Genomic DNA, 11,832 nt, shown 5'->3' with positions numbered 1-11,832 from the left:
TATGCCCGTGAAAATAATAAATTTAAAAAGTAATGATGTGATTATAAATTTTATTTACATATGAAATAAATTGTTAGTACATATAAATATGGGGTTGTTTTAACATAATATAAACTTGTGAATCAATTTTTGTATTAAAAATATCTCAAATCATAATATGAAATTCTCATATAATGGTACTTGGAGAATATGGAATCATGAGATGGAACAAGCGTAAAATTGCATGTCCAAACGCTGATTCCATCTCACGATTCCATATCGTGATATGTTATCGCATGGCCAAACGCCTACTTAGGCGTTATATTAATTTTCTTACATGAATAACTTATTTTTTGTCTATCTATCAAATGTCGTATAAGTTATAAAATTAATATATAAATAATTTACTTCTTATAAAGTTATGCATGTATTCATTATACGGATATTATTGATATAAGTATTAATTATGCCGGATTTAGTTTTAGTTATACATAAATCTCTTTGTGTGCACCTGAATGTACCTTACGAAACTACGAATACTGAAATATAAATTTTAAAAAAAAAATTAGACCCAAACAGGACGCTTGATTACCCGGTTTCCGAAGCAAACAGAGAACCCACGAAACCACAAACCTCTTATCGCCTTCTTCCTTCCTCCGATCACCGATCATCAAACAAACAAGATCCGGTAAGTTTATTCCTTTTTTTGTCTCTAATTTCTTCCATCAAAATTGATTATGTTCTCTTAAATCTTCAGGGTTGTCTCTGTCTATGCGTGTACGATTTTTTTATTTTTTTTTTGGGTATTTTTGGTAACCCTAGGTATCGAGATAATTGAAACTGGAATATTGAGTTTTTCGTCTAGAATTTTGATCGGATTATGTAAATTGATGTTTTTTTTAGCTAACGAGTATGTTCTCGCTATAAAACCCTATATTTTGTTTCTCCGAATTTATTTATTTTTATTGCGGTTTGCTATTTGGTTGTCTTTCTCGCTTTAACCCTATATGTTTTGTTATAAAATTACATGCTTTTTGGTATTTTTGGTTCTGTGGCTTAATTTTTCATTTTTAAAATTCTCAGCAATGTTTAAGTTCTCATTCCTGGCTGAAAGGAATACTCCTTTGGTGTATAAGTTCATTTATATTCCAGTACTGGAATCGGAGCTGAATCCATTTAGTTTGGGGTTGAGGCTTAGTTGGTTTGATTGTATGTTGGATTAGTTTCCTCCATATTTTCTTGTAGGCTTTCTGCCTGCTACAGTTATTAAGAGAATTTTTAGAAACACATCTGGTTTTATATTTTTTCGTAAAAATGCATAAAGAATAGAATAGAGGATAAAATTGTGTGAAGAGTTAAAAAAAAGAAAAGAAGAGTTAAATTGGGTCTAACAAAACTTTTTTGTGGTATTTAAAAATTTAAAACCTTCTATGTAGAGAAGGATAAGCATATTAGGATGAATGGGGATCTTTAAAGTGGTTACTATTTGTTAAATTTTCTTTTGACTGGTGTCGTGTTACCTATTTGCAGCCCATCTGTTGTTCTGATTATGCTGGATACATGGTGAAATTTGAAGGCAAAGTTGTGTATTCTTCGCTTGCTAATTTGGAAAAAGACAATGCGAAATTTCAATTTGTTGAAGATGAAGTTGATGAGGATTCATGGGGCAGAGTCCCAGAAGATTCCCATGCTGCAGGTAACAGTTATCCACATGGGTACCCACTGATTGAATCTGATGATGTGTTGGATAGGGACTATGGTTCTGGTAATGACCCATATAACTTTGTGCCGCAAAGCGGTCCTCCTGAGGTCAATTTAAGAAACGTCTTGACTGGGCTAGTTGCTATTGTTACTGGGCAGAATAAAGTCCAGGTTTCAAATACAGTTCCGCAGTTACCTAGTTCTAATGTTTCATTTCTTGGATCTGGTACGAATGGAGATACTTTCTTGCATTCATCAGTGTACATTCCAAGTGCTCCACCACTAGTTGAGCCAAGTGCATTTAACTACAGTGCTTACAAGGATGTGTTGGAATCTGAGCCTCCAGATTGGCTTCCAGACAGTTCAACAACTATTTGTATGCAGTGCACTGCGCCTTTCACAGCATTCACTCGTGGAAGACATCATTGTCGGTTTTGTGGAGGAGTTTTTTGTAGGACATGCACAAAAGGGAAGTGCCTGTTGCCCATGAAGTTTCGGGAGAAGAACCCCCAGAGAGTGTGTGATACCTGCTATGATAGGCTTGACCCAGTGCAAGGCGTGCTCATCAACACCATCAGCAACGCTGTGCAGGTTGCAAAGCATGATGTTATGGATTGGACTTCTACAAGAGGTTGGTTGAACCTTCCTGTGGGTTTATCTATGGAGTATGAGATATACAAGTCATCAAACACATTGAGGATGTACGCACAGGTCAATTCTCTTTACTACTAAGGCGTTTTGTCTTTTTGATTTTGTTGGTTTTAACCTCAAGAATCAAATCTCTGCCTTTTGTTACTATTGAGGTGAATACTATAAGTTTTTGTATTTTCCACGCCTTATCTCTGTATCAACTTTTAACCTGCACCTTGTCCTCTTATTTTTTTTGTTATAATTTGCGCCTAATCTATTTGTGTTTTTGCAAATCCATAAAAGAGTTCATTCAATGAAAGGTAAAGAAACTTTGTGTGTATTTCCTTTCTTTCTTTTCTTGCAAAAAGAAAATAATTGAAACCTAAGGGTGGAAGGAGAATCACAGCCAATGGCAAGCGTGATCTTCAACAAGATGTTGTAGGAATTACTGTCGCCTCTTTATTAAAAATGAATTATTGAGTAACTGAGTTACCTCACAGTTATCAATAAAATAAAAATAAGGGAAAAGGGTCAAAAATACCCCTCAACTTTGGTTTATTGTTTGACTTTACCCTCACCGTTAAAATGAAGTTAAATTTACCCCACCCCTCTCGTTACTAATTTCACCAAAATTACCCCTCATTAAACGGAATCCCCAAAATTGACCCAAATTGACCTAAATTACCTGAATTTTAAAAAAAAACCCTATTCCCTATTTTTAACCCAATGCCCCGACCCCTCTAGAGGATAACCCGATTCCCTATTCTTCAGCTTCTCTGGAGAGTATGCTAGGAAAGGGAGAAAAGGTGACTGCAGTTGAGCAAAAGCTTTCTACTCCTCCAGGGAGTGCGCTGGGAGAGGGAAAGAAAGTGACTGTGGTCAATCAAAAACCGTCCGCTCCTCCAGGAAGTATGCTAGGACAGGGAAAGAAGTTGAATGTGGTCGATCAAAGACCTTCTTCCAAGGTTCACTCTCTTGAACCCTCAGAAATGATAAAGAAAAAGGCACCGCTGCCACCAAAGAGTGTTCACTCTCTGAAATTGCATTCCTCAAGTTACACCAGAGACAGAGAAGAAAATGAAATCTATTTTGGCAAAGCATTCTCCTCCTGAGCAGAGAAAGCTCAAAATGGTAAAATCTTCATCTAAGATCTTAGGAGGTGTAGATGCAGGAGTCAGAAAAGTCGGTGCTGTTAATTCTAGAAAACAAAAAATTGTGTCTAAAGTATCTGCAGAGAAGTATTTGAAGATCCCAACCGGATTATCCTCTAGAGAGGTCGGGGCAGGTCGGGGCATTGGATTAAAAATAGGGAATATGTTTTTTTTTTTAAAATTTGGGTAATTTGGGTCAATTTTGGGGATTCCGTTTAATGAGGGGTAATTTTGGTGAAATTAGTAACGGGAGGGGTAAATTTAACTTTATTTTAACGGCGAGGGTAAAGTCAAACAATAAACCAAAGTTGAGGGGTATTTCTGACCCTTTTCCCTAAAAATAATAGAGTAAGCTGATGCTTATTATTTCATTTTGCTATATTGATTTAGGGTATTGTTCAATCTATTTTGTGGATGTTTTTATTTTTATGAATTTGTACCTTTTCTCGTACATTAGTTCTTGATTGTTCAGTATTTAGAGATATAGTGCAACATATCTTCCAATCATTGCCGGACCTACTCCATATTTAGTTTAAGGGCATGTTTGGAAAGTCATATGGGAATTGGATTTGAGTGTAATTAGGTGTGATTACATAGTTTGACATATTTATTTGGCCAAGTAATTACTTGGTAGTAGGGAATTGGGTGTAACTAGATAGCGCTTGACTACCTACTAACCTTCTACAGTTCTACCCTAATCCTCGTCCTCCATATCCTCCTATCTGGGGTCATGTCCTTGGTAAGCTGCGGGTGTACCATGTCCTGTCTAATCACCTCTCCCAATACTTTTTTGGCTTGCCTCTACTTGTTCGCAGGCACACAATAGTCAACCTCTCCCAATACTTTTTTGGCTTGCCTCTACTTTTTGGCATCTGTGCACCTTCTCTTTACATGTCCAAATTAGCTTAACCTTGCTTCCCTTATCTTGTCCACCATGGAGGTCACTGCCACCTTGTCCTAAATATCTTTGTTTCTAATCATATCTCTCGTAGTGTCCATACATCCATCTCAACATCCTCATTTCTGTTACTTTAATCTTCTATCTTCTGTGAGTGCTAGGTTTTCATCGGCCAACACTCCGACCCATAAGACATAGCTTGTCTAGCAGCCACTCTCTAAAACTTACCTTTTAAGTCTTGGTCACACATTCTCATCGGACAAGAACACCAAATGCAAGCTTCCATTTCATCCATCCCGCTCCAATATGATTGTAACATCGTCGTCACCCCATTTCCTTGGTATTTGACCCAATATACTTGAAACTTCCTCTCTTAGGGATTACTTGTGTATCAATCCTCACTTCCACATCTTCCTCGTGAGTTATGTCACTAAACTTGCATTCCTAGTATTTTATCTTAGTCCTGTTCAACTGAAACCTTTAGGCTCCAAGGTCTATGCCTCCAAACCTCTAGCCTATTGTTAACACCAATGCGTGTCTCATCAATCAATACTATGTCATTTGCACATAGCATACACCATGGAACCTCCCCTTGGATATGCTGCGTCAATTCATCCACTGCCAAGACAAATAAAAATGGGCTAAAACAAGTTAGGAGGGTAATCATTAAAAAAAATAGAGAACAAGGTGCAAGTTAAAAATTGAGTCATCTATTAAAGGTGCAAAATTCAAAGAACTTGAATAGTGATGATCTTTTTTAGTTTCATTGTGAATGCTCTCTCTTCACTCACACTCAGAGCTCATCATGATATTCCATCGTCCCTCTTCCTTTAAGGTTAGAACAAGAATGGTAGTGTTAGAATATGCTTCTGCAATCAGAATCTTCAGATTCTTCTCTGAATTATTTGCTGACCCCAACGTGCAACTTCTACCTTGTAATGCTAATTAAATCTTGTAATGCACAGGTTGCTCGGTTGAATCCTGAGAGGTCCATACCTGGTGCAGTTTTAAAAGGAGCTAAAGGTCTGGCAATATTAACGGTTGCCAAAGCTGGGATGCTTCTTACTTATAAATTTGGCTCTGGCCTGGTGGTTGCACGAAGGTCTGATGGCTCATGGTCTGCACCATCTGCTATACTATCAGCCGGTTTGGGATGGGGTGCACAGGTATACTCTAAATTATTGGTCTTTGCTAATGACACTCTCCTTCAGTTTTGAGAATGCAGTCAATTCAGATAGTATAGAACAGTTATGATAGGAATTCAGTTGAATTGAGTGATTACATTTTGTCCTTAATCAGATTCATTTTCTGTTTTGGCAAAGCTTGGGTCTTGGGCCTCTGAAGGTCTTTTATGTTGTAGAGGAGCAACAAAGGTTCATGGACATATCATAAACATTTTGTTTTATCTTAATTGACAAACATTGTTTTGTTCTTCCTGAACTAAGAATCTGGTCGACTAAATTGAATGAAACTTAATTCTCCTAAGCAGCTGAATAGTTAAGAACATATTTATTGAATTGTCTTTTTGTGCCTTTTTGATTAAATTTGTCCTCCTCATCCTTACTCTAAAAGGTTGATTTTCGTCTTTTTACAGATTGGAGGTGAGTTGACGGACTTCATTATTGTGTTACATGACTCTAAGGCCGTGAAGACATTTTGCAGCCGCATGCATTTTTCTCTTGGTGCTGGTTGCAGTGCTGCAGCTGGTCCAGTTGGGAGAGTTGTGGAGGCAGATCTGCGAGCTGGAGAGAAAGGTTCTGGCATATGCTATACTTACAGTTGCAGTAAAGGTAATGTTACCACTTATGGGTATCTCTTGCAAGAGTGTATGTTATCACTTATCAGCAGTACTTTGATTGCCTCTTAATAATAGGAAATTAACTTAAATAGCCGCCTGCCCAAAAAAATAGCCGACAAATGTATAATATATGTATATTTTTGGCTGAGCGGCCAAATGTGTAACTTCCCCCCTGCTTAAATCACTTGGGGTTTGATTTGTATGTTTCAGGTGCATTTGTGGGAGTCTCACTTGAGGGGAATGTCGTCACAACACGGATGGATACTAATCTGCAATTCTATGGAGATCCTTACCTGACTACAGCTGACATTCTTCTTGGAACTGTAGATAGACCCAAGGCTGGAGAACCCTTATATGCAGCCCTCAAAGACCTATACGAAAGCTTTCCACTACGATTGAAGGGAGTCCTCAACGATTAAGATGGTGGGACGTTTTAGCTCTTTCAGCGTCTCTTGTTTCATACAATGAGAAATGTACAGTATTTGGTTTAATAGGGTAGACGAATTTGCTTCAGAAGCAGGATAATACCTTATCTCCTTGGCTATAAACATCTACACTTGTACATAAATAGTATTTGTGATATACAGTTACAATTCTGGATTATTTGAGGTTAGTTATTAGGGTGGTATCTATCAGATAAGACTATACTTGGTATTTCAGCATTTGTAAGTACTAAAATTGATGTTTTCTTCTTCTATGATATAATATAAAACACCAAGCTGCTGAAATTGTAGGTAGACAGCTTAAGATAGTCAAGTCTGAGTAAGATGTGAGTAACAACAACATACCGATTCAGTGTAATCCCACAAAGTAGGGTATGGGGAAGGTAGATCTTACTACCACCTTAGAGATAGAGAGGTTGTTTGGCTCAAGAAAAAATAGTCAAAAGTAGTATAGACAAAGAAATAACGGAAATGAAGATAATCATGGTAAAATACTATAGACAACCTGGCAAATCATCCTAAACAATAGTCATAACAAGATATAACGATAATAAAAGTGTAAAATATTGCAAATAATAACCAAGCTTAAAGGACAAAGAAACTATAAGAGTAATACAACTAATAGTAAAGAGGAATAAGCGAGTCGAGGCCAATGCCCACTACCTAACTAACATGCTATCCTAATATGTGTCATTTATAACCTTCTATTAATGTTTAATCACCTCTCCCTAAGCTGAGTAAGTGAGTGTTTGGAGTGACTTATTTTTAAGTAGTTTTTTACTCTTAAGATCTTTTTTTAAATTTTGGAACAAAAATAAGTCAAAAGTTGGATATTCACAACTTATGACTTTTAGCTTTTAGCTTATAAGCTATTTTAAAAAAATTAATCCAAACACCCTTAAGATAGGAGTGATCTTTTTATTTGGTTGAAAAGAGATCATAATAATTGAGGGGGAGTACATATACTTGTTAAGAAATCTTATATATCACTTATCCCCAAATTATTATTTTTTAAAAATAGAAAGATGAGGGGAGATAGATAGATTGCTCTAGGGACAATCAAGGACTTGCCAAGTTGGCTAAATTTGCATGATTAAAAATTGAAAGCGAAGTGCCAAAATTAATGTTGAATTGGACGGCAAGAATTGTTTCTTTTTTTTTTTGGTCGTATTGACCCACATTTATTTAGAGACGAATAGTTACAAAACAAAACAACAAATTTAAGAGCAAGATTTTTAAGAGATATGTATCACATTAATAATAATTTAGGAGCAAAAAAGACAGGAAATATATAATATTATAGAATTTGAAAAATATAGTGCATAAATATACAAGAGTCGAGAATTTGTAGCAAAATTGATTAATTTAAAACTTTTTAATAAGTGGATGAACTTTGTGAAGAAAAAAAGCAACCACATAACTTGTAACTTGATATATAACTTGCCAACTCACATGAATTCATATGCGATGGAGTACTTTGCATTTGTGCTCATCATCATCATATTATTATTATTAATAATAATAATAATAATAATTGTAATAATTGTAGCTAAATTATTTTTCAAGATTGTTTTCTCCTCTTGCAAGAGCTTCCACCTTTTTGCTCTCTTGGTGACTCAAACTCACAACCTCCCAGTAACGCTCTCTTGTCTTATTTTTCAAAAAAATATTTCTTGGATTTATAAATTTTTAAAACAATTCTTAAATACAGGAATTGAAGATATCAATCCGTTTAAAAGTTGCACACGGTTAAATTATTCTTGGGATGTTAAATGAGGACTTATATAAACAAAATCCTCTTATTTAGTTTTTGAATTTTTTTTTATAAAAAAATTAATGCTTCACTGAAGGACCACCTAAGTGACTTGAATGATATTCTATTATTCTCTTTTAAGAATATATCAATATATTTGATAATGATAGAAAAGTTAACATCTTCCCAGTGTGTGAATAAAATACGGTAAAAATTGAATTATTCTATTGAATCGAAATTTTTAGTACTGTTATTTCGATATGATATTCGGTACGTATTTTAAGTGTTTTTTTATTAATTAAATACTTGATTAAAATGTATAAAATAGCATTAGTACAAAACTAGTAATTTATATGATATATATGTTCGAATTTTGGTTAGTAGTCTAGTACTTTATTTTTTTTCTTTTTTAGTTCGATTAAAATATTCTTTTATATAATTGATTAACGAAGAAATTTCTTATATTTCATTTTGAATATTTTTTACATGTATAATTGAGATATTTTTGAAAAATTAAAATTAGAGTTATCATTGTATGAGTATTTAAAGTCGAACAAATTATAATTATTAACTTATTATACTCCAATTAAAATTACTGAATGAAATTTCTTAATATAACACCATATTATATCATGTCCACTCTTGTGACTTCTCATTATCAAAAACTAATTTGACTTTTATTACTCTATTATATTTCTCTCTCCTCACACTTTTTCATGTAATAAAAAGACATATATACAACTTTTTTGGGGAAATTTTAAGGATATAACAACATAAAATATTACACTACATAATTCAATATATAATATTATATCATATTATATTTGGGAAAAACATTATACATGACTGCTGTATTTAGTGCGGAGAAAAATATTTCTAATTCTTTTACTTTCAGTTGGTTAAAATTTTTGAAATGTGTTTTATGTAAGAAAATAAGTCTCGATAAAAATAAAAAAAGCGTCTTTTAAAATGAAGATATGGTAAACAAATTACATAAGTGATATTCTATTGATATTATCCTCCGCCTTCTAACACATCTCATCTTCATCCTTATTTTTACCACCCTTGACGTCCTACTTTTCATCTTCACATTTTATAGTATTTGTTTTGATTATAAAAAGTATTATTTAATTAATTGTTTAGCGAATAATAAATAAATAAATTATTGAAAAACACTTTTATCATATCAAGCACAACCAATATGTCAAAGTACTTGTACAAACATGTATCATAGTATATAAAATGTGTTACTACTAATTAATAAGAGTCTACAACACACAGTAAGCACACTAAATGCTTCTTTTACTTGTACAAAATGCAAGGTTGTTTTATATGGACATCAAATGACCAAAAACCCAATATCATTTAACTCAATTGTCATATGTTATAGAGCATTGCAATTGGCTGAAAAGGAACTTCAGTGTAGCTACAATATAAATATTTGTACTCCTTGTCAGAACTGCCCCTATGCGGCTATGCTTATCTTATCAACCATGTGTTACGGGGTGAAATTAAAGACATCTTCTTGAGACAAGTCATTTTATGCGGGACCGACCTAGATATATATATATATATATATATATATATTCCCTTCGTTTTATTTATATGTCATTCTTACTAAAAAATAGATAATAAAAGGCAAAAGTATTCATTACCCCCTTGAACTTGAAGCTTTTTATACGGTGTACACCTAAACTAAATTCCGTTTTAATTACCCCCCCGAACTTGTTTATTCCTTCGTCGCGTACACCTTTTTCGTCCACCTGCTCCTATTGTGACTACACGCGCGCGATAGCTGGCAAAAGTGGTGATGTGGATTTCCACCTGGAAAATGGAGATTTTACGTTTTTTTTTACTGTTGTATCTTTGTGATGTGGCAAAAAATCACTTCCTCACGCGCCTAGTAGAGTGTGTTGTCAATTTCTACGCCAGGTGGACGAAAAAGGTGTACGCGACGGAGGAATAAACAAGTTCGGGGGTAATTAAAACGGAATTTAGTTTAGGTGTACACCGTATAAAAAGCTTCAAGTTCAGGGGGGGTAATGAGTACTTTTTGCCTATTTAATATTTGTCATTTCACAAAATCAATGCATAAATAACACTATTACTCCTAGTTTACCCCTGTGAGTCATTGATCTTGAAAATATATATTTGACTAACATATAAAAACTAATTAAATATTTCATGTTCATTAATCAAATTAAATAATATAAATAAATAAATTCATGTTCATTGATTGAAAACTTGACTTCAAAAAAATAATAAATAATGATAGAATAGTAAACTTACTTAGTTTCTTAATGCACGTGAAATCTAAAATAGTGACATATAAATAGGAACGGAGGGAGTATATCTTAATTCTCTATTTGTAGATAATTAAGATATACTCCATCTGTTTCCTTTTATAAGTCATCCTTACTATAAATAGATGGTCCATAATACTTGTTATTTCATAAAAATAATGCATAAATTACAATATTCTTCCTATTTTACTCTTGTGAATTATTAGCCTTGAAAATATATATTTGATCAACCTAGAAAAACTAAGTGAATAATTCATGTTCATTGGTCAAATTAATTAATCAAAATAAATTAGTTCATATTCATTGATTGAAAAGTTGAACTTAAAAAAAATTAAATAAGGGTAGAATAGTAAACTTACTTAATTTATTAATGCACATAAATAAAAAATAGTGACATATAAATAAAAACAGAGAGAGTATCGTATTATATTGTATTAATGAATATAATATTTGAATAAATTATATTATTTTTAACGGGCCGTAGGAAAAGGAGCCTTTTTCCCAATCAATGAAATGAAAAGGAGTCGAGTAGAAAGAAACTCAAATTATGTAAAAGTACTATGAATTACAATGATTAATAATTTAAATATTTTGAAAACATATATAAAATTTGTTGGGCTCTCGAAATTTTACATATGCCACATAAATTGGGACAGAAAAAATAACACATATTATTTAAAATAAAGTAAAAATATTACAAATTATAATACTTAACAACTTCAAATATTTTTAAGATATATATATATATATATATATATATGTAATTTTCAAAATTCTATCTATGCCACATAAATTGAAACGAAAAAATAATTTATATTGAGCCCATGCTGATACGGGATCGTGTATCTAGTTTATACATAAATATGGGCTAAAGGGAATATAATATTATTAAATTATGTGACGTAAAAATTTTCTCCTAATAAATATAGAACGATTTTTTAATATTTTCTTTGTTGTATAATATACATGTTAGAATGGTTATTACATGGTGTAGTGTATTGCATTTAATTTAAATATATACATAATTTGTTTTGATTAGTATTTAAATTTTATTGCGTTGTATTATTTAAATTTATCGTTAAGTAATGACGGAAAGTTCTATTTTATGTAACGATTGATTTGATGTAATCATGTCATTTTCTTAATATTTTCTTCTCATTTTGTCATTACTATTTA

General features: G+C 32.9%; 1 protein-coding gene across 1 annotated transcript; it reads left to right on the top strand.

Annotated features, from left to right (window-relative positions):
* Nucleotides 1-532: 532 nt before the first annotated feature.
* Nucleotides 533-6,816, top strand: LOC102589635 (uncharacterized). Its single transcript, XM_006344501.2, has 5 exons — nucleotides 533-667; nucleotides 1,510-2,391; nucleotides 5,325-5,525; nucleotides 5,954-6,149; nucleotides 6,368-6,816. The coding sequence occupies exons 2-5, from the start codon at nucleotides 1,540-1,542 to the stop codon at nucleotides 6,574-6,576; spliced, it is 1,458 nt and encodes a 485-aa protein (XP_006344563.1). The 5' UTR covers nucleotides 533-667; nucleotides 1,510-1,539; the 3' UTR covers nucleotides 6,577-6,816.
* Nucleotides 6,817-11,832: the final 5,016 nt, after the last annotated feature.

This window comes from Solanum tuberosum, unplaced genomic scaffold (genome assembly GCF_000226075.1).
Source record: "Solanum tuberosum cultivar DM 1-3 516 R44 unplaced genomic scaffold, SolTub_3.0 scf00058, whole genome shotgun sequence".
In the NCBI taxonomy this organism is placed as follows: domain Eukaryota; kingdom Viridiplantae; phylum Streptophyta; class Magnoliopsida; order Solanales; family Solanaceae; genus Solanum; species Solanum tuberosum.
The sequence above is the reverse complement of the archived record's forward strand: the minus strand, read 5'-3'. Positions and strand labels throughout refer to the sequence as shown.